The sequence below is a fragment of the Amborella trichopoda genome, chromosome 1 (assembly GCF_054954075.1).
Source record: "Amborella trichopoda isolate Santa Cruz 75 chromosome 1, AtrichopodaSantaCruz75HAP2 v2.0, whole genome shotgun sequence".
Taxonomy (NCBI): domain Eukaryota; kingdom Viridiplantae; phylum Streptophyta; class Magnoliopsida; order Amborellales; family Amborellaceae; genus Amborella; species Amborella trichopoda.
In genome coordinates, this window is record NC_142336.1 from 47430686 (window position 1) to 47455497 (window position 24812).

At 37.1% G+C, this 24812-nt stretch overlaps 1 protein-coding gene across 1 annotated transcript; it reads right to left on the reverse strand.

Moving 5' to 3' along the window:
- Window positions 1–10724: 10724 nt before the first annotated feature.
- Window positions 10725–23852, reverse strand: SS1 (glycogen/starch synthase, ADP-glucose type). Its single transcript, XM_006852548.4, has 15 exons — window positions 23484–23852; window positions 16386–16741; window positions 16144–16221; window positions 15923–16047; window positions 14864–14945; window positions 14349–14522; window positions 14183–14264; window positions 13849–13940; window positions 13692–13754; window positions 13476–13565; window positions 13217–13341; window positions 12984–13092; window positions 12429–12484; window positions 12213–12252; window positions 10725–11165 (listed from the first exon to the last, which is right to left on the reverse strand). Exons 1-15 carry the CDS (start codon window positions 23749–23751, stop codon window positions 11001–11003), a joined length of 1905 nt encoding a protein of 634 aa, XP_006852610.1. The 5' UTR covers window positions 23752–23852; the 3' UTR covers window positions 10725–11000.
- Window positions 23853–24812: the final 960 nt, after the last annotated feature.

A 24812-nucleotide genomic window follows, 5' to 3' on the forward strand; every position in this document is an offset into this window, starting at 1 on the left:
ATTTTATCAGAAATAGTTTTCTTTAATTTTTTCGTTGGTGCTATCTTAAGAGAGGATTGGATGCCCCAAATTTAGTGTTAATATCATTTACAAAAAATTAAAAACAAAACAATATTTAAGCACAACATTGCAATTAGGGACATCTCAGCCATCCAATCAGATTGGACGGCTAGGGGATGAGAGATGCAGCAAACTATATATAGGTGGGGATGTATAACAACGAATCTCAAAATATTATTTTGTATATTAAACGCATAAATGGGTTTAATATAATTCCAATTGAGTTTCTAATTTTGCACGTAAGAAGATGCAAATACGTAGAAAATAAGAGTCCCCACTAAAAATATAAAAATTAATAAAGAATCTTAGTAAATTTTAAACATCACACTATAAAATATAGATTTATTAAAAATTTTCTAAAAGACACAAAGTTGAATTTTTAGTTGGTGGTAAAGACGCAAACAATATTTTCTAATATTATGAAGTTTATAATAGTAGTAAAAATTGGTTATGAATAATTATGTATGCATAATAATTCATAAAAATATCTTTTTAATTTTGAAATGGTGATATGAAAATTTCAAAAAAAAAATTAAAATATTTTGAAATTAAAATTCATTAATTCAAAATGTAAAATTCTCATAAGAACTTTTAAGATGCATCAAATTCCTAAATAAAATTACGGATTACATGTGATGCACATAAGAATGAAATATAAAAATTCATACAACAAATCTCTTCACAATATTGATCTCTCTCTTTCACTATATCTCTCCCTTGGTGAGTTAATGGGGAGAGGGCCTCTATGCTTGATAGGAACTATCTCTCTCTTGGTGAGTCGATGGGGAGAGGGCCTCTACGCTTGATAGGAATTGAGCCTAGAACGTAGCATTGCAAATCATCAAATATTAACCAATTAATCTCTGGTTCTTTTTTCTCTCTCTCTTCCCTTGTGCGTACTCTCTCTCCTTGACCGCATACTAATTTTAGGAGATTGCTCTCTTTCACTCTCTCTCTTCCCTTAAAGATGGAAATGTCTCCTATAATTTCTATAGAATTAAGATCCCTTATTATTTTGATGACACTTAATAATATAGTATATAGATATAATACAATAATGGGTATTTTAATAATTTAGCCACTTAGGTACCTCTTCAGTTCTTTTGTTAAAATTCCAAGACTGTATCTATTTTACTTATGGAATCGTGAACAAGTGATGGTATTTTAATAATTTAGCCACTTAAGCTACCCGATCGAAACCTGAATACCTTTGCATGCTATGGGCTTAAAACCTAAAACATGATTTTTCATTAAAAAAATTTGTTTTAACATTTTGAACTTGAAAGCATTTTTTATGTTTTTGCTTGGGTGACTTAAGTTGGGGAAAGTTATCAAAATGCTCCAATTTGTTTTGGTTCTTAAACTTTGAACAATTTTCAATAAAAAAATAAATTCTGCTTTTGGAAATGGTAAGAAATTGGGGTATTTAAGTCATTTCACTCAATTGACTTAAGTGCGTCGATTGTAAAAAATGCCCTTACTCATTCAGGATTAGAAACTTTGAACAAGGGCATCTTACATTTTTTTAGCATACTTTTTTATAAGGTACATGATAAAAAGATTTTTATCTCAGTTGATTATAAAATATAATTAATTGGAAGACATATAACTGCAAGAACCTCGGAGAGTGATCATGGTTTTCTAACATTAAAAAAAACTTTTATGATTGATTTTTAAGATATGCCTTATTGCTATAATATAAGATTGATGCTGTATACAAATTTTTATACCAATTTACGGTGAACCTTCTTTCAATATTTTTGCCAAAATTTTATAATTTTGCAGAGCTCCCTGGATCCTATGAAATTTATATAAGCAAAAATAGTTATATATTTTATAACTATTTTTGCATCAGTATTTCAAAATATAATTAATCCAGAGCTCCCCTTGATTTTAATTTTGTATAATTATTTTACCAAATTTCTACCATTGGCCCACTCCAACGCAATCAATCTGGGAGCAATCCGAGACCCAATTACGGGTTTTAGAACAGTGACACGGGGGAGTAAGAATTTAGTATGACCGGTAGTTAGAGGCATGGTCATTCTCTTATAAAAAAAGTTTATATAAGGGTAAGGCCCTAAACTATTAAATTAAAGTGCACCTTGAAATTCATTCTATACAAGCAAAAATGACCGGTATTTTTACCATTAAGATTACCACCGTCTGATTTTCTTAGACGGTGGGGCTATGGACCTATTAGTCGATAGTCGATTTTTCTCGTTAAACCGCAACGGGTCTATTATATCCATTGCAATGATGAAAATAATATATATATATATATATATAAGAGCAATGATTTCATGCAACCACTGTACAGTAATATATTATAACAACCTTAAAAAATCATTTTATGACCGTTTGTTTGATCCAAAATTTGAAATACACACTCTTTTTATTCTAATGAACAACAAAAAAGGAAAATTTGAAAGCACAATCTAGAAAATATTTTTTTTAGCCCAATTAACATAGACCGTTCATTTTGGTGAGATGCTTAGATCTAGGCTTTAGAAGGATTTTTTCATATACATTTTTTTTGGATGACTTATTATCATTAGATGAACAATGTTAAAAAATAAAAGTTTGATTTTGAGTTTATAAAGGCTAAGATCTTGAAATTCACAAAATGAATGGTCTAGATTCGTGTTTTGGAGGGGACTCATTTTGACCATATCTAGGATTCAAATTGATTTTTTTTTTTTGAGGATTGATTATTGAGATGAAGAGAGTGTGTGCAAAATTTGGGGTAATATAAATACCCCAAACATGGTTTTGTAGAAGTGTCGTTGCATTATACTATGATACAACCGTTGCATTAGATCATTGCTCTATATATATATGTGTGTGTGTGTGTGTGGGAGGAATAGCCTCCATGCCAACAACTACAGTATTAGCTAACGGCCTCATTTCGTATTTTAATTTTCATCTTCTTTCTACAAATCTAAATCACTTCAAATTTTAGGCATTCTATCTTCTCATTAAGACACACCTAATAAAAATGTTAAAAAAATAATTTACTGAGAGAGAAAGAGCATAATCAAGATTTTGAGTAGTCAATGGAATAGGGATGAGATGAGGAAGACAGGGAGAGATCTTCCATTTAGAATTGATGGGCCCTTTTCTGATGTTTCGAAGGTGTTGCTTGGAGGGTTGAATGAACTTGATAGGAAGGTAAGGCAAATTTTGGTAGGTTCTTTTTGTCCCCTACTAGATGATACTTTTGGTTTGAATGATTGGGCGAAATGAAGATGGGGTCTGTCGTATCTGCCTGAAGTGTTATCTTTGGGCAAAGGTAGGGCTGCCTTTGTTTTACACTCCGTCCAAGATGTGGCTTGGGCATGTAAGGAAAGTTTTTACAGAGTTTGAGGTTCGTTGATGACTCTTTTAGAATGGAGCCCTTCGATGCACTTGTCTTTTGTGAAGAGGGGTTGACATGGGTTTGCTTGTGGGGTGTTCCTGTTCATATTTGGAGTGAGTCTGTCTTTAAAGAGATTGTCAACTCTTTTGGAGAATACCGTGCTGTTGACCTTAAGTTTTTAGGTGGGCCCAATGTTCTTTTGTTAGAGTTCAAATCAGTCGTTTCTTGGGAGTCCCTTGCCCGAGACATATAAGACTACAAGTGGGCCATGATTTGTTCTTGATAAATGTGTGTTTGGAGAGCAACTGTACGACGACAGATAATTTTCACAAAAGTGACCAGATGGCTAAGCCATGTGAGTTACAGAGTTCTGAGGAGGAATGGGCTAAAGTACGTAAGGGGCTGCGAAACAGGTTTAGATGAAATTTCACCGGAAATTTGGAACAAGGGGTGGAGGTTTTGTTGGGTCGGCGAAATTCAATTGGAAAATTTTGAATTGGGTCGAGAAGATTCTTGAACGCCAAAGCCAAGTAATAAAATGACATTCGGTTACGAGTGAATTAAAAGTCCAAAAAAGGTGGATTCCAGTCGTGCGTTTCCCATATTCCTATAAAATGCCTTCTTCTTCGGTGTCGGTCAATGCTTTGAAGTGTGGTAACATTGTGAGGTGTACACTGACTCCATTTGTGGTACACATTGCGTCGGTTGAGGTGGCATGACATGACACCGTGGCAGAAAATTTCAGGAAAGATTTAGGGAATATAATATTTGAAAAACGCCTCATCAGGATGGTGGAAGTGCAAGGCCAAAGGAAGCGTTTTTCCCCGTGGCCAGTGTCAGAAAATTTGCTCGCTGCTGCTTCCAAACAGTGAGCTGGTATCTTGCGGGGTGCGCTACTCATGGCTGATCATTTGAAGTTTCTCCCTTGCCGCAAAAGTGCGAAGAAGAGGACTAACCCAGAGGAGAGGCCGTGTTTTGATCCCCTGCCGATAGATGAATTGACGATAATTCTGTTACTTGAGTCTGATGAGGAAACATGGGAGCTTATTATGAAGACGCTTCAATCTGTTATGGATGGGGAGGCTAACAAGTATGAAGCGGCAGAATCTTTTGATCCAAAGTTCACTATGGTGCCTAGCTGAGTCCGTCATTGCCATTGGTACTCTTCCAGAAGCAAAGAGTGGAGTTATTGACGATGATGGAGAGGAGGACGCTCTTTATCGAGGAATTCTTGAAGATATGGGATTAGATTATGAGGTCCCTAGTGCTGTGATCCTTCAGGCTATCAAGGAAAAGAAGAAAGCGTGAAGCCCAGGAATTTCAGTCGACGGGAAACTTGTTAAAAATAATGTAGTGGATGAAACGGAGGCTGATATTGAGACGCAGGTGCTTGTATCTGTGACAGTTAATGCGACGCAGCCAAAGGCTATGGAAAAGTTCCAGACTGAAGATTACGACAAGTCCCCTGGCACTGTTCCTCGGAGCAAGGGGAAGAAGACATGCTCAAAACTAAGGAAAATAAGTCAGCTGCTCCCTCTAGATTTTCAAGTAGACTGAGGTCCAGTGGCGCTAATGTGGTGATTAAGGAGCTGAGTTCGAATGTGGATGCTCCGATTGTAGGGAGCTCCGATGAGTCTTCTGACGATGATGGAAATGCTGCCATGTTTGACGCGTCTTTATATGGGCCTCACGCTGAAGGTCCAGGTTCTTCTTCCAATATTTACTGATGTTTATTTTAAACTGGAATGTCAGAGGTTTAGGGGATGTTAGTAGGAAGAATGATGTTTTATTTTTGGTTAAGAAGTATAAACCAGATGTCCTAATTTTACAAGAGACCAAACTTCCTAGCCCTTCTATGGTGGGTGCTTGGGAAGTTTGAGGTTCGGGATCGGTGTGTTTTGAGGGCGTTGATTCTGTTGGGGCTTCGGGTGGGCAGTGGGCTTTGTGAAATCCTCTGATTCTGCAAAGTTTTGAGATTTTAAAAGGGGCTAGGTGGTTAGCCTCAATGGTCCTCAGCCCAATTTCTCGTAGGGTCTTGTGAATGTATGTGGTCCAAACAATGTAGCGCTCAAAGCTGGCTTTCTTAATGACTTATCGAGGGTTTTATCTGGTTTGAATCTTCCTTTTATGTGGGGGTGATTTCAATTTAATTCGGTGATCTGAGGATTCTTCCTCAGGAGGTCGGATTAACTATTATATGAGATTGTTTAATGGTTTTATCCAAAACCATATTTTGATGGATTTATCTCTGCTAGGAGCTTTTTTTATTTGGGAATCTCATCATGACTAAAATTGATAGATTCCTAGTTTCAAATGATTTTTTGGAGAGGTTTCCATTAGCTTCTGTGATAGCCTTGTCTAGGCTATCTTCGGACCATACACCTCTTCTTCTTCGTTCGAGTTCTTTTCTTAGAAGTCCAAAGCTTTTTAGACTTGAGATTGGATGATTGGATGAAGCAGGTGTGATGGATCTTATTAGGAGGACTTGGGAAAATTCTATTACTTTTGGCTCTTCAGATTTCCAACTACACAAAAAATTACTATATGTGAAGCATAAGATGCTAGAATGGAAGAAAGAAAATAAGTATAAGTTGGGAGCCAAGATTGATAGTCTTTTGGAGGATATTAAGGGGATCGATCAAATTGTGCAAAATGGAGGGGTGTATTATGAGATACTTGCTAGTGAGAGAATTGGAAAAATTAATGCTTTGAATGAACTTTGACGGTCTGAGGAAATTTATTGGAGACAAAGGTCTCGAGTCAAATGGCTAAAGGAGGGTGACCTGAACACAAAGTTTTTTCACTCTATTGCCAATGCACGCAGGCGGCAGAATGATCAATAAGGGCTTACCATCCAAGGAGTATTGCAGGTGACATGGATAGCCGTAGTTTGGCAATTATTGAACATATTCGAAAGGCATTCACATCAGAAGCATGCGCTATGAGTCGTATCCCCTTTAAAATTCTTCTAGAGGCTTCTACGGCACAACTAGAAGTTGAGGTATCTGTGAAGAAGCTGAAAGTGGCTGTGTTCTCCCTGGCCGGGGATAAGGCACCAGGACCTGATGGTTTCCCTATGTGTTTCTTCCATAGATTCTGGTTTATGCTCTCGATGGAACTATTAGGTATGGTGCGATGCTTTTTGGATAGGGATGAATTATTTAGAGGTGTTAACTCCACTTTTATTACACTCATTCTAAAACAATCAGTTATCAAGGAGCTCTAGATATCATACCTATTTCATTACTGATCAACTTGTACAAAATTGTTGCAAAGGTGTTTGCAATGTGTTTGAAAAAGGTTTATTGTTATGTTATTTTCAGGTTCCCAAATAGCTTTTATCCATAATAGACTGATAACTAATAGTGTTTTAATTGCTCAAGAGAGCATCCACTCTAGAACTGAAAGCAAGGAACCAGGGGTTGTTATAAAGCTGGATATGGAAAAGGCGTATGATAGAGTGGAATGGAACATCCTGCTTGAAATTTTAAAATGTATGGGGTTCGGTGATAAATGACGTAAATGGATTTATGGTTGCCTCTTCTCGGCATATTTCTCTATTCTTATGGATGGTTTCTCCAAAGGTTTCTTTAACTCCTCAAGGGGACTCCGTCAGGGGGACCCATTGTCACCTTTTTTGTTCACTATTTATGCAGAGTGTTAATGTGGTAAAGAAGGGCAATTTCGTGGGATTCTAGGTGGGGCAAGATGGTCCGTTTATTTCTCACCTACAGTATGCAGATGATACGCTAATCTTTTTGGAGACCAAGAAAGAGTATATTGAATATATTGACAGATTTTTGAGGTGTTGCGAGGTGGCAGTGGGGTTAAAGTAAATATTGCAAAAACTTCTATGGTGGGGGTTAATTGCAGCAGTGAACTGATAGAGGAACTTGCTTTAATACTTGGATGCAAAGTGGGCAAATTCCCCATAATTTATCGTGGGCTACCTATTTTTTATTCCAGGTTTTTTATTTCAGTATGGGATAGAGTGATTCAACGAGCTCAAACTAAATTGGATTTATCGAAGCCAGAGTATTTGTTGCTCAAGGGACGTGTGACCTTAGTTAAATCATGCTTGGCAAACCTACCTATTTATCAGATGTCTCTCTTGAAAATGCCAGTAGATATAGTTAAGAAAGTTGAGAAGATGATGCGATGTTTTCTATAGGGCCCTTTTGAGGAGAATAAGAAATATCATTTGTTAAGATGAGATAGAGTGTGTACCCCTAAATGTGAAGGAGGTCTTGGTATTCGAAGAGTGGCATTGATGAATGAGGCATTGCCGACAAAATGGTGGTTGCGCAATTTGTTGTTCAAGGATCAGCTCTAGTGTAAGATTATAATTGTTAAATACGGTGTTGATAGGTGTTAAGTGTGGATTGGAGGTGATAGAAGCAGTGCATCTAGATCTGTATTTTGGAAGGATTTTTTTCTGTTCAAAGCCTATCTCCATAGAGATATTAAGTGGTGTGTGGGGAATGGCATTCAAGTCTCGTTCTGACACCATAAGTGGTTAGGGGACTGCCATTTGAAGAGGTCCTTCACTGAATTGTTGGCAAAGGCCTCTTCCCCATGCGCTGACATGTGAAACCTATCAGGTTGTTGGAGAGCAGGTGGTGTGGGATATCTAGTTTCCTTATAATTGAGTTAATGACCAGCTTGTGGCGCAGGTTTCGAGCTTGTTTTTACAGCTACAGGAGGTGGTACTGTCCAATAATACTGATGATGAAGTGATTTGGGAGCACAGTAAGGATGATCTTTTTTCTGTTAAAGCCATATATTCTCTTTTGTTCCATGATCACCACAGATGGTCGTTGCTTCAAATTTCGTTGCTTCAAATTTCCCAAATCTGGAAATGACCCATTCCTCATAAGGTCCAATGTTTTATTTGGTTGGTTGGGCAAATGAGGTTCTTACTGTTGATAATCTCATTAAAAGAGGAAAGGTCTTGCCAAATGTTTGCCTGATGTGTAAAGAGAATGGGGAGTCGATTTCGCACTTGCTTTTTCATTGTCGATATGCAACGTACATATGGTATTACTTCTTTGAGATGTTAAGGTTATGTACGGCTCTTTCTCAAAGTGTCTTGGGTATCATTTCTCAGTTAGTATTTATGGCTTTACCAAAATAAGGGGCAAGAATTTGGCAAATTGTTAAAGGAGCTGTGTGTTGTGAGGTATGGAAAGATTGGAATAAACATACTTTTGAAGGAATTAGTATTTCCTGTGAAGGCCTAATCCAACGTATTATTCATACGATATGGTGCTGCCTGTCAGTCACTGAGGATGGGAGAGGTGTTAGTGAGATCAATGTGCAACTTAATCTAGCCTATTTGGTGATCTCTAAGAGGGTTAAGACCAGACTAGTTGGTAAATGGATACCCCCGGTACAAGGTTGGTTAAAATTAAACTTTGATGGACGCTCCCTCGGTAATCCAAGTAATACAGGGATAGGAGGTGTGGAACGTGAATGGACTGGATCAATTGTTTTTGCATATGCAAGACCTATTGGAATTGCCACGACTAACATGACTGAGTTTAGAGCCTTGCTCAAAGGAATACTCCTTATTAAAGCCATGACTTTGGGTCACGGTATAATGGTCGAAAGTGATTAGGTGGTTCTAAAAGCAACAAAGAGTTCCCTGGTTGCTACAATCATTTTGAGTCCAAGTGGTGAATTTGGAAAGGAAATTATCTTTATTGTTCCATCATGTCTTTAGAGAATCGAATGATTTTGCTAATGGTTTGACTAAAAGAAGTGTTACTATGATTCTTTTTCTATTTTGAATAATGTAATGAGCGAGTGATGTAACTACATTTTAGTTGACAATAAAATTTGATAACATTTGTCAATAATAATAATAATAATAATAATAATAATAATAATAATAATAATAATAATAATAATAATAATAATAATAATAATAATAATAATAATAATAATTTAAAAAGTAGCAAAATAATATTATCACATTAATATTTAAAGGTAACAGAAGCCTTGCTTTTGAAAATGGGATTGGGATTGGGGCCGTGGTGGTAGCATCATTTGTGCCCCAGTTAAAATTTAAGCTTCTATTCTCACCTAACATATTAAAAAAAAAAAACACTAATGATTTAAAAAACGGGTAGAGGCTCGTCATCCCCACTTAATTACCCAAAAAAAAAAAAAATTCAATAATGAATTTAAAAAAAAGGAAAAAATCAAAAAAATTAGAGAAACTTTTTCAAATATAGTCGTTTACCAGAGGAATTATAAGAGATACGAGAATAGCGAAAAATATTCAAAGAGATATCAATACTCCATATTGGATAAGTTTAGGTCGTCCTAGAATTGGAGGAGAACTTAGGACATAATATTTTAAACTACAAAAACGTTATAATTAAAAGGTACAAAATTAGTCGGAGACTAATTTTCAAATAAGTCTTTAACAGCACAAAAATGTGTTAGATATTTATTGAAAACCATTTTAAAGTTCAGAATATAAGAACCTCTGTTTTAAAGATTTCATAAATCAAAATAATTGATTAAAATTTTCAAAAATTTATTATAAAATATTTTAAAAGAATTAAAAATTCATTTAAAAATATAAATTCATTTAAGTAAAAAGAAAACAGAAGAAACTATAGTTTCATATTTCTTATTCTTGTAAAAAAAAAATCAACATAATTTTTATGGAGTATTTAAAGATTCATTATTATGACAAATTTGGAAACTGCTTATAAACTATTTTAGAACAATGAAAAATTTGATTGAAAATATCAATAAATTTTTATATTTTAAAATTTCTCAAACAAAGTAAATTAGTCAATATTACAAATTTAAAAATCACCTGATTTCAAAACTACAATATGAATAACTTAAAAAAGTGGTTTACTATTTTTACAACAAAGCATAATTTATTTCAGATATTTCAATTGTATTATTTTGACAACGCTAAAAACTATAGGGGAGATTTATCAAAGTACACAAACGATATGACATATTAACTTCATACCTATTGTAACTATCCCAAGTCAAAGTCCTGTGTCTTTCTATGGGTATTTTGAAATTAAATCAAAATCACATGCTTTTCTATAGTTATTTTGAAATTAAATCAAAATATACAAGTAAAATATTAGATTGTTCATCTCTAATAAGTAATATGTTAAATTTCCCAAATAATAAAAAGCACATGTATTTTGCATAAATTAGGTCTGTACATTATTCATTTTATGCTCAAGTTCAACGCACTGTTTCTTTTTATCCCCAAACTAGAGTATCTCCAATGCTCACCTGCTTTTCACATGTAGCAGACTCTAAATAATGGCCTATATAATCTCCTCTTAACTCATATTAGATCAATTATGAGAAATTATAGTGGGTTCTGCAATGCCGCCACCGCATAAATTCTCATGTTCATATCAAGAATTTGTGCTCCCACCACCAACAAATATACAAGGAACAGACTACCATGATACCCTTCAAAATTTCCACTGATACAAAAAATATGATAAATATGAAGAAGCAAAAAGATTTAGAGGGAATAAATGGGAAAAAATAACAAACAAAAAATGGAGAAAGGGAGGCAAAGACCATGTTCTTAGGTCATGTTACAATAGGGGGGATCCATCATGGCCCATTGAAAGACCTGCTCATATTGAGCGGCAGCCTTCTCCCAAGTGTAGTCTCTCTCCATTCCCCTTCTCATTATACCTTCCCATGAATTCTTATACTCCCTGTACGTCTGCGTTGCTATTCGTAATGTCTGAAAGCAACAATAGTGACAAACTGAAAATTAATTAAGAGATCGATATACAACATTGTAAATCATCCAAGATCCTTTGTCTACATTAGTTTTTCGGTAGGCCTGTCTTTCAGGAATTTTTTGTTCTTTTTTTTTTTAGCTTCCCCCTTTTTCCAAATGATTGTTTGGTTTCTAACATCTCACAAAAATTTAAAACTGCAAATTTTGTAATATCTAAAGAAACAAGTCTAGTCAAAACTGGTTCAACTACTAGTCAAAATGGATGGACCAAATTTTCAAAAAAATAGAAAAAAGAAGAGTAATAGTTTAATACCATGAAACATTTTATAAAATAAAAATAAAAAAATACCCTACTTTTTCTGTTGAATAGGTTTGATCCATTAAAACTATAGCCGATCCAACCAGCCAAAACCGATCAAATATTAATTTGGCATGTTCTCAACCAAACCCAGTTGTTGCTTTGCACCAAATCAACCAACGAACTCGTTGACGGTTTGACACTGGGCAATTGGGTTGATTCCTGATAACCATGATGTAGAGGGAAATAACTAGCCCTAAACTCCTATACTGCCAGAGGTTGCTCTAAACTCCTATTCGCCGGAGGGCGCATTATTTTTGTGAAAATGGGTGCAGAAGCAAGCACCTTTTAGACAAGAGTACCATACACCATGCAATCAAGGACCATACTACAACGATGCCACCTAGCAACCATCCAAGTTCCACGGGCATTGGACGGTGGAGATTATGAGAGGCGATGGAAACCATAGGCAGCATGCTTCAAATTGCAACCGTGATCCATGTGTATGGTGTATCATCATGATTCAGTGCCAATGGCCAATTGATGCTCATCAAGGGACATTGTTACACTAAGCTCCAGGGCGAACACAGATAAATATCAAAATACACATGTCACAACTGCATGGATGTGAATCTCAATTCCAAACCAATTAATGTGATGAAAAGGGATAATAGAGGAAAAGTAGTTATTTATAGGATTAGTTAGCAGCTCATCTGTAATTGTATGAAGTATGGATGAAGAGGACTTACCCCAAGCATGGCCTCCTTTGACAAAGGAGAAAAACTCCACCTGCAACAGACACCAAATCAAATAACATCCAATAAAGTGTCAAAATATATATTTTACCAAGGCGAGATCGAAACAGAACTCAACAAACTACATTGCATTAGTTACTGCAACAAGCACCACACATCTTTGGTCTTAGGTTACTTTCAAAAGCTCAAATGTGCAGAGGAATTACTCACCCTGTGCCACGACCTTCACCTCCATTAGCAAAAGGGTCAAAGTTTTCCACAGTATCCTGCCACCCAAAAATAAACATATAAACAAATCAATAGAAATGTAACCTTCAAGCAATTACCTGCGAAAACCACATGACAGAGCGAGAGAGACATTTTCTTTCTGTATAGGTAAAGAGAGGATAAATAAAATCAAAACTATAGAAACCAAGAAGTGTGCTTTAGAAATACTTCAATATATGGAAATTTATCAAAATACCCATAACTGATGAACTAACCAACATTTTACTTGCAAGCAAGTATCCCAACACATGATCGTGTGCCTTATGGCGGGGTATTTGAAATTAAATCAAAAGACAAGAATAGAGCATTAAATATTTCATCTCTCATGCATATATTTTACAAATTTCCCATTAATATCTAAAAAAAAATTCCAAACCTGTGTGTGTGTGTGTGTGTGTGTGTGTGTGAGAGAGAGAGAGAGAGAGAGAGAGAGAGAGAGAAAGAGAGAGAGAGCAATCGACCCATAACATAGAAGCCCCAGAATTATCTTTTTCTCACCTTGAGTCCACCTGTGCCGTGCACGACAGGGACAGTTCCATATCTCATGGCATAGAGCTGATTTAGGCCACAAGGCTCAAATCTTGAGGGCATGAGTAAAATATCACACCTGCATGTTTACAAGCAGCAGCTCATGAACATTACTGTATGCTCAAGTGAACAGGTTGAAGCGATCGCCTCAAACTTTCCCCCTAGATAAATATAGACCCAAATTTGAAGTTTTGAACTTTTACCCTGCGGTGACTCTGTGAGAAACAGGGACACTGAATCCAACCCAACCTCGAAATTTATCCCTGTAATTGCACTCTGCAGTTCTCATCCACTGTTCTATGTCTGGGTCTCCTGACCCAAGCATGATCTGATGATTGACTAACCACAGTGAGATCCAAAATAGACTACTTATTCATGTATGCATATATACTGATGGATGCTAATTTAATGTTCTTACATGCAAGATGGGTAAGCAATGAGGTGGAAGTGAAAACAACTTACAAATTGGACATCATCTTGCATAAGTTCATCAAGTGAGGATCTAATCAGGTCAACACCCTTTTGGTAGTCCAGTCTTCCAATAAATCCAACCTAGAAAAGCACTTGCTTGATAAACATACATGTTGGAAAGAAGTGACACAGAAGATCTTTGAAAATAAAAAAAAATAAAAATAAATGTTTGCTTGAAGCTATGATAAAACAAGTAAATCCTCTCACCAGTGGAACATCGGGTCTCACTGCCAAACCAAGTTCCTTTTGCAAAGCCAACTTGCACTCAGCCTGACACTCGACAATCAATTGACATCAGCAAGATTCAGAAAACAATAGAAGAGTAATGAATGTGGCAGGGAATAATGGCCATTGCTTGGTCGACCTTTCCAGAGAGATCAATAACAGAGTATTGACAAGATATATGCCTGTCAGATACTGGGTTCCACTCGTCAATATCAATACCATTTGTTATTCCTGGGTATAACAGAAGGCAAAGAACAAAGCACACCATTAGACTCCATTATCAGACACACCCAGAGAGAGAGAGAGAGAGAGATCCTCCACCACGTGTTATTAACAAAAGGAAACAAGAAATACTATTAGAGCCCATGATCTGTGTGCATGTGTATGTGTGCGCATCTGTGTAGAGAGAGAGAGAGAGAGAGTTTGTGTGTGTGTGATAGAGAGAGATCCACCCATTTATTCTTTAGACAAACCATTTATGACACTTTTCCGGCTCCGCAGGAGCTCATCAAGCCCAGTGCCACCCTCAGCAGTTGTAATTTCCCAGGCATATCCCTGTTACAATAAGGCCTAATGTCACTTCAAAAGCACATAAATATACTCCAAGAAAATGTAATGTCAGAATATAGAGGCAATTACCTGGCTAACTGTCACTATGCGATCAGCTGTAACAATTCCACCCTTCAAAGGATTAACAGCTTCACCTCTATCGAGAGCATGCTTCCGTGCCCAAGTGGGGAAAACCCATTCCAGTGCACCATACCATTCAGGAGGCAATCCAAGATTTCCAAAGGTTGTTGCTGGTTCCACTCCCTGATATTAAAGTTGAAAGAATCAAGATCGCAAGTAAGTAAATACAAACTTCAGGATTCAAACAGCACATGCTTTCAGGACACAAACATGGTTAAATACCAGGGGAAGGATACACCAGTGTTACAAGGTTGATGGTACTCCAAGGCTAACATGTACCATCCAATCTAATGGATGTTTGGAGATTTACCTAAATCCACTATGCATTCCTCACCGGGTCACAGTTCATCCATATCTACACATTCATCAGTGGGAATGGATGGTGGATATAACCTTGTAGTACGATTTATCATAGTCTGTAATACCCATCAATATAGAAAGTAAAAACCAAAAAGTATACCTACCTGATGTGCAAGGTTATGTATGACAAGAACACTACGGGCATGCTTATAAACTCCATATGGGCGATATTTAGCTGCCAACAATCTTGAAGGAAACCAAATAAAACCAGCTAGAATCAATCTGAGTATAGAAATGCATGATCAAATTTGTAACAGACAACAGTTAATCAACCAAACATTCCATACATTCCATGCGGTAATTAGAAAAGAAGAAATCACAAAACTCATCAAAATAAGAACCATACAACACACTTATCGAGAAAACTTAAAAGTCATCTGTTGGCTGGAAACCAGCCAAGGATGCTAACAAATACAAATACCATGAATTGGTTGGCATTCTCATATATCCTCACTTACAACTGACTGAATATTTCATACGCAGTCATCACTGTGAGCTAAATTAAAGTCAGGACGGAACATGATGTCCCTAAAGAAACAATGGGCCTCGTTCCAAGTTTTGGTATACTGGCAAAATATACCATGAATCAACTCATAAGCTGTCCTCATTGTGAGCTACATTAAGTCAGGCTAAAACATGGCTCTTATTGTGGTCAATGATCAAATTCCATGTTTTGGATACTCGTATGCTGATTATCTAGTTTCTTTAAAAGGCAATTTACAATATTTTTTGTTGGTCAAGAATTGGAGTCCAAGATAAGTATGAAGCATCAAGAAATATACGTATGTTCTAGGATTATCTGTGATGAAGCCCTTAGTCCTACAAAAGACTAAGCGCTTTTGGTATGAGATGTACAAATTTCTTTTCGGGACAATTGAAGCATAAAATTTTTATAAATCTTACCACAAAATACAATAGTCTACCCCTTATATCTTGTTCGTTCTCAACAGGACAAAATATGAGGGGTGAACTTACTCAAAAGGTTAAATAAAGATGAGCCTTTGGACTATCAAAAATGTTTCTAGTGAGAGGCAATTTTCACACCATAAAGCATCAACATACAATAATCAAACAAGATTACCATACAAATGACGAAGGATTATTATTAACCAAAAAAAAAAAAAAAAGAAAAGATCAAGAAACTGCCAAGTGTAGTATCTTACATCGGTACAAGACTCGCATGCCAGTCATTAACAAGGAATATGCATCTTTCCCCGTAAATGTAACCTCCTAATGGAAGAACTAATGGAGCCTCACAAGCAGCATAGCAAAACAAAGTAAAACGGAACTGTTGGACAAACAAAAAAAGTCACAACAGAATAAAATCAGGTAATTGCGGCTGACTAATAAGTTCTAAATAGAAGTTTAAAGGAACTCCTCATACCTGATTATCACCAAACGCACCAAAATTATCACCATATGGATTTCCTGGCCTGTGATAGGAAGGATGGTTGACAAAGACCTGCATAGAGAAGTCCAAATTATTTCAACATATGATACAAGCCTCCAACAATCAATCTATCTACCTACCCATAGATAGATAGATAAATATATATATATATATATATATATATATAGAGAGAGAGAGAGAGAGAGAGAGAGAGAGAGAGAGACAGAAGGTTGTACCCAATCAACTCCTTCCTTGTACTCATGGAAGAATGCAACTTCATGGTCTCCTCCAAAACATGAAACTTTGATTCTCAACTTAGTATCTAATGCATTTCCATACACCTTATCAGTGATTCCATTCATATACCTTGGAATTACCACCATTACACGATGACCGCGCCTAGCCAGAACAACGGGGAGAGACCCAACAACATCTCCTAAGCCTCCTGTCTTAGCATATGGGTTGGCTTCAGAAGCTACAAAGACAATATTTTGGGTTATCTTAGGCTTCGTTTTAACCCCTTCTTCCCCACTAACACTTTGTTTTCTATCACTGGATGAATCAACATTGGAATCATCAGGTCCCAATTTATCTGCAAAGAGATGTAAACGTAAATGTCCAATTTTCTAATGAGCAATTCTACTCTACCAACCGCTAAGCTATCCGTTTTAGTTGTCATGGAGAAGCATAGGATTTTATTTTGCAAAACACACTTGCCATTAAGCCATCCTCTTTTATAGCTACAAAAGCTTTTCTAAACAGTAACAGTGAGGCTAATAAACAACCTGACTATGGCATATCATCATTTATAACAGAATGTATAGATCCTTCTTCATGCAACAATGAAATGAAAATTTCAGACAAATTTTCAGTGAAGCCAGCAAACATAAGAAAGAGACCCAATATCTGAATTTTAAAATAAAATGAACCAATTCTTTGTTCGAAATCTTAAAATGAACCAAATCTCCATTGCAGCATATAGAAATGAAGTCCATCATAATGATTATGATGGCTGGACTAAGTGAAAACTTTTCGGCATAGAAAAATAGCTTTCCAGTTTTGGGTGAATTTAGGCCAACATTGTGGATGCATTTAGGGCACAGTTGATTGAAACCTCCATATGAATTTTACCCAAAATGCACTAGAATAACTCATGCATGTTCTAGCTGTTATGGACATCAGCAGTTGCACCACGGGACCACAACCAATTCCAGTCAAATTTCATTGAAATTACAGAGAGGAAGCCATTATATTATAGGCAAAGACCAATTCTGAATTGTTATTCATAATTTCCAATGTGGAAGGCACAGGCTTAAGAACTACTATCTGAAAGAAAGGTCAAACTTGGTGGTCAAATAAGACAAGGGGCGGTGGTCAAATAAGACATGGGGCAGTATCCAAAACAGAAACCAAATGTTTTCCCTCAATATTATTGTATAGTTTGATATTTATCTATTTTCAAGCACTAAAGGGAACATACCAACAAGACTAAGTTGTCAATTCTTCTTATTTTACGAAAGTCATAGGATTTTGCAATCCTATCTGATATTCAAGTAATTTTTAAGAATAAAATATAATATGAAGAAAGAGAGAGAGAATTAGCAATCTTCAAGGGGGTTGAGACTTCCTATAAACTTTCAGCACCCAATAGCACGGTTTTTGTGAACTATTTTTTTTTTGGATTACATCCTTTTCTTTGAGGTACCCATACCCTAAGCCCATCTCCAAGAATCAAGGCTAAAATCAGATATTTAAAGAGAAAAATATTAAGAAAATATCCTTACCACTCAATTTCTCTCTCTACTCTATATAGCTAACTCACCATTCCCAAAACAAATGTTAAAAAAAAAAAAAGTTCATCGTGGGGAAACTACTAATATGGGTCCCCCAAAAAAAAAAAAAAAAGACCAACCTAAGGATCAACCTTGTCCTCAAGTTTGAAATCAGGAAACTTCTCGTCTTCTCCTTCACGTTGTGATCACTTCCCATGATCCAGCTTCCATGGGCATATTTAGTCTGTTAGATTAGAACCTCAATAGCTGTGATTGTTGAGCATGACCATACCATACTCTAAGCTAAAATGGACTGTGGTTGAAGTTGCACTTTGCTATGAGTACGTGTGTGAGAGAAAACACCTTAAGGTGATATGATTTGGCCTACCTTCCACTTCAAACGAGGAATGTGAAAGACAGGATGCAATTTGGATCCAACCTACAATTCAAGTCTGTAGGCCACCTTCCCAATGTGTTGAATCACCTTAATGGACCACAAAGGTAGGGGCAAGTTTCATCAATCCCTGAGCAGAAACAGATGTCTGTCTCTAGGGTTGAAGGTGCAGAAATATTCACTCACCTTACTTGAACCCCTGCTAAGTTCCAAATTAACAGCATCACATTCATACGAGCACGAACGAAATGAAGGTTATCCCCAGCATATGCAATATCCAGTCCCTATTTTTGAATTCCAAATCAGCATAATGGCCATTTGTGGAGCTTGGCATATAGGAAGTAAAAGTAGGTGGTGGACACCCATATACTGCCTCAGATGGTGTGAGCTTTGGAATGGAGAGTGGAATTATACCACCATTCCATCCACAATTCCCATTTAGCCCATTGGGAGGGCTGATCACTCGTAAAACACTGTAAATAATTATCCGGACACCGATGAACAACTTCAGCTTGACTGTCCATTTGCAGATGGTAGGCTGTGTTCATTTTCAGATTGTTTCGTTGAAAATTTAGAGAACTCACGCTGAAATCGCCTCGGGAAAACAGCGCCACAGTTAGTTATAATAAAGGTGGGCATGCGATGGAGTTTAAAGACCTGCTCAATTAAGACTTGGCTACCATTTTAGCTACCAATGGGTGGGCCTCTGGCGCAAAATGAACATGCTTTGTCAATCTGTTGACAATGACAATGATAGAGGTCTTACTGCATGATGTTGGCTACCCCTTGATAAAATCAGGAGAACATTAAACAACAGCTGTTCCAAGATAGGCAGGGGGCCGTAGCAGTCCAGGTGGTGCAAATGTTTTCCCTCGTATCCTTGGCAGGCATCACATTCACCCACAAACTTCTTGATGTCCCGCTTCATGCCTTTTCAGCAGGAGGTCAGAGAGATACACTTGTTGGTCTGTGTTTGCGTGGTTTTTGCACCACTTTAAATTCAAGGGAATGCATATACCTCATGGCTCATGTCCTATATGACTTGCTTACTCAGAGCTCATGTCTCATGTGGCTGATGGATTGTCTCATACGGCTCACACTTAGTGTGCATTTGGATCGAAAACCTTTTAATCTCTTTGATAAATTCAATAATGTTTCTCGAAGAATGTCGAGGCTTTAAGTCTCGGAAGTGAAGTTGCTCATACGTGGCTGATATCACGTAAGCCTGTGTAGCTCCTTGAAGACCAAAAGGTTGGGTTTCAGAGCCCGAACCGTATGATATAACAGAACATGGTCACTCGCACCAGGCAACTCAATTGTTCCTTGGCAATCACAAGCAGCCGCCCAACCATTTCTATGGACGAGATTTACAACCCAATCGCTCTTTCTCAGCACAAAAATCATGCGAGGGGTCTCATTTTATTGACTACCTACATGGTCAGGTTAGGGAGCCATTCCTAGGTCCGATAGGAATTCAAAGGAGTCACTAAGGTCAGAAAGAACATTTACATGAGCAGATGTTGCTTAGAAGTTTCCATAAGCAGCATCATATGGAACCATCCACTAAGGGTCAATACCCATTAATATAGGTCGGCGGTTTCCTTTCATCTTTGCAAATGGTGAAAGCTTAACTGGTCAAGTTACAGTTGGAATGCTTGTGTATAGATTTTGATTGGAAGTACAACTATCCCGATTCAAGTCTACATTCATGATAAACTGGAATGGAAATGCCATTGCATTCCCTATCTTTAATGGAATCATATATATATATATATATATATATATATATATATATATATATTTGATTCCATTAAAGTGCTTTTGCCTGCATATAAAATACACCGCGCAAAACACATAAGCATTGGAATATGGTCATACACTTGGCACCATACTTCACACCTTCCTAATCACATATTGACATGTGTTAATAGGAGAACTCTAGGGCAGGAAATTTCGCAATTACAGACATGAGATTTAGGTGCAAAGTGCTCTTTGTCAGCACTCTACTACAGAGACAATCCCACAGGAACATAGAATTCCAGCTATAACCCACTTCCCCTTAATCCGTATCCCTCTTCCTCACCCCCTCTATTCCTTTCTCTAACAACTACATAGCAATTGTTCCTCTGAATAAAAATTCTAAATACCTGAATGTGAGGGTTAAAGGAATTCTGTAGAGAAGAAGATACAAATGCACACAATAAAGCAAGTAAAAATGTCAAGACGAGCAGATCAAGTAGATAAAGAGAGATACGCCCGCAGGCACATGAGAGTGAGGTGAGGGAGTAAAGTAAGGAAAGAGAGAGCAAATAACATCGACATCGCATAAGCAAAGCTCGAAGGAGAACCCATCAGTGATACATAAAGCACAAAGCAAGGTATACAGGGGCAAACTGCCCCATGAAATACCATATTCTCTTCTTTTTGTAATTGTATTCCTACTCATCCCTTCATTGTACTCGATTAACAAAGGTGTTCACTATAATGTGACAGTCGATGAAAATTAATACGCCATTGACAGGTGCTTTTGGATTGAATTCCCCAGAATCACATAATAAGTCCCAAATAAAGACAGCTTTCCTTGTTCAATGTGTGCTTACTTTCCTTGATCCTCATTAAAATCAAAGGTCCACCTTTTGATCAAACAATCTGTAAGAAAACCAGAGTGACCAGCTGTGAACAAGGTGTAAAACTCCTCAAGTATTAGTAATTTCCATGTGTGATCAACTACCAACACCAACTGTCCCTTGCACCTCAATTCACCGACCTCAAATATGTAACATTACATGGCTGTCGGATCTTGCGTCAAGCTTTCAATGATAAGCCTGAAATGAGCAGATTCTTTCCACTCCTTCAGACCCCCTCATATTCCACAATAGTAGCAATAGATATTCTGGCCACTACAATGTCTGCATACTGGAATACTACCAGATTTTCTTTTCCACGCTGGCACACCATTTGACAGTTATATCCCATCAACTTGGAGAGCCATTTCTGTTGCTCCAAAGTAGACACACATTGTTCCACAAAGTATTTGAGGTTGTGATGGTTGATCCAACTCTGAAAATGCCACTCCAGAAGATATGGATGCCATTTGACCCAGTTAATGACGGCCAACATTTCAAGGTCATATTTTGACATGGTATGGTATTTTTCCTTTTATTGCCTTACTTATAAAAGCCAACAGTCCACCATCTTGCATTAGAATAACTCCTATGATCCTATCCATCATTGGAAACATCACATTCGACTATGGACACCTTCTTGAACTCAGGTAACGCCAAAAGTGGGGAGGTAGGCACTCTTTAGAGCTTGGAATGCTTGTTTGGCCACAGTACTCCATTTAAAAGGTTCGTTTTTCAATAATGTTCTGAAAGGATCACCGATTTGCCATAGTCTTTAACAAAGTAACTAGTAACCAGGGAGACTAGGAACCAATGTACCCTTTAAAATCCTGGGACAAGGCCAGTTTGACATGCATTCCATCTTTTTTGGGGTCAGCAGCCACTCCATCCTTGGAGATGATGTGACCAAGATATTTGACCTCTGTTCTACCAAAAATATGTTTAGACCTCTTCATGAACAACTGATTCTCTTGCAGCAGTTCCAGGGTTAGCACGGTGCAAGTCATGAACATGAGAAGGACCATAAATGAGGATGTCACTAATAAAACAAAATAAATTTACAGAGATGCAGTTGAAAGACACTGTTCATCAGACTTCGAAAGGTCTGTAGAGCAATTCTTAATCTGAAGGGCTTGACACGAAACTCATAGTGTCCATTGTGATTTCAGAAAACAGCCTTGTGAATATCGGAACTATGCATCGTCATTTGATGCTACGTCACACCAAGGTCCAGCTTCGAGAAGTGGGCCTATGTAACTCAGATTTCACAGGAATCTGAATGTCTTTCACGGTGATCCAATAAAGGCCTGATAATCTATGCACAACCTGCAAGTGCCATCTTTTGGTGATGAAAATGGACTTACACTTGGAGAGATGATCAAAGGCTGCAACATTTCCTTCACCATTCACATTTTTCTCAGAATAGGGTACTGATGTGGTCTCACGTTTATGGGTCCACTACCAGCTATAATGAATCTGCTGCTCGAAATTGGGGCAGTCCATGGGGCTCAACAAACAAATAGAGAATTCATTGTCAAAGCCCTGTGGACTCACCTCCGATAAGAAACTAACTTGGCGTCAAGGGCTCGAATGCTGATAGTATGTTATGGGTCCATGCAAAAGTATTTGTCTAATCCAACAGAGCTTCCCTTTAGATCTGTATCAAATTGGCATTCAAAAGGTGGGCGATCATTCACTTGCAGTTGATATGCTGTCCAGCAGAAGAGGAGACCAAAGGGAAGATGAATCCCACTGCTTTTATTATCAGGTGATTCTTCACCATGCACCAGGAAACCTTGCTCTGATACCAAATAATAGGATTTTGTAATTCCATCTAATATTACTGTAATATTTAAGAACCATGGTACCTCCTATGGAGCTTTTAGCACCAAAATCGCAGTTTTTTCATAGACCTCATTGATTAAATCCATCTTTTTTAACATAACCGAACCCCATCTACTAAAATCAAGGCACTAAATCAGATATTCAAAGAGAAAATAAAAGAAAAGAAAAAAAATTCCAACTCCCAATTTTTCTCTCTAGCTGACTCGCCATTCCCAAAACGAATGAAAGAAGAGAAAAAGCTGCTGGTAAGGGCATAATGGTAAGGATGCTATCACGCATAAGTAACTCATAAACAACAACAACAACAAAAAAATAAAATTTCAGAATGAAATTCTCAAATTAGGTCCAAAACAGAGACAAAAATTGTCCCAAAAGTATATGAAATTTTAATGAATCCAGGTGATTTAAATTCATTCAAAATTGCTACAACTATGTCCTCCATCCAAATCTCTATCATCTTTTTTTTGGCTGGCTGAAATTTGATCAGAATTTTCAGCTCTGCATCTTTCCAAAATCTACACTGAAACTAAAATTCTGAACTATACCATGACCAGCTATAAATTAAGAAGTACGTGAAAGAGAATGAAGCAGAAATATATGCATCTATAAGACTAAGAGTTTTTTCCTTGATGCGTTATCTGTTTACGTTTTCCAATAAAATAAGACAGAGAGAGAGAGAGATATTTTCAAAATTCTCACCACTTTCAGAGGAATGTTCTAGCCCATTACGCTCCAACAAAACCCCTTCCAAATCCCTCTCTCCAACAAAACCACTATTACCTTTCAAACTACAAAACCCCATCAATCTCCGATCACTCCCATTAAGAAAAACGCCATTACACCTCTGAAACTTATTAGGCGAGACCACCTTAACAAATCCTAAATTTGGTATAAGCACCGCCAAATTCGTGGGTGATCTCCATAATCGGGCAGCAGAAAGAGCGACAGGGACCTGCGGGATCTCCATTGAAACCCAAAAGGAGCCCCAAAACCCTAAAAAGAATCAGCTTCACAGCTGAAGGTATACATACGAATGGCACCTAGAAAACCTCAAAGAATGAGGGCCTTAGTGTTGGAAGTCGCAGAGTCAGACGTTATTTGCCGAAAGAGGCAAAGAGAGATAATGATTTATTCAAATGGGTGTTCTTACTTAATTTGGAAAGTATGGACCCCATTTCTCCATCTGCTTTTCTCTCTCCCTATCACGAAAGGCCCGGGAGCTTCGAACCAGGAGTTGAAAGTGACACGCGAACATCAATCGCCAATCAGAACCTGTCAGGTTACTATTTGGACACGTGGCGATCTTACTTCGAATCGATAATAGATTAGTTAGCCGTAGGACTAGGTATCGGGAAAATTGTTTCATGCGGGGCTGGACCGCATGAAACATATGCGGCCCAGAAAGTGTGAAGCATCCATATGGTTACAAGTTGGTGTTCCATCTAAAAAAACAAACGGAAATTAACGGTCCAAATGTTTTTTTACTAGAATTGTTATTTGTAGTTTTAAAATTTATTTATTTTTTATATTCATGATCTCCATGTTAGATACTACATGTCTTTAAAAATTTAAATCCTAAAATCCTTCTCAAAAATAGATTTATTAAGAGACCCTCATTTTTACATATGCCTCTGGCCCATTGCCACCCCTCGTTCCAAATTCATATTTTTAACTATGGGGTATTTGGAACTCTAGTTGATTGGATTGGCTTTGTTCATAAACACAATAATTAAAGTTGATTTCTATGTGTTTCGTGATTTAGGGTAGGCCAATTTTCAATTGGGGTATTACAAAAAGTTTATATGAGATGTACATCGAAAAATCTATCGGAAAACACATCTCAAAAGCCAATTAATTTATGTAAGGCACATCTCAAAAATTCACTAGAAAAGATTGTTTTGATGTTGAATCAAATATTAAAACTATTATATCTTGTAACACATTGTTTAGACTGCCTATTTTTAAATGTAGATAAATATACTTGATGTGCAGTACTTCTGGATTTTCGAATTTCATGATTGAGGGTAG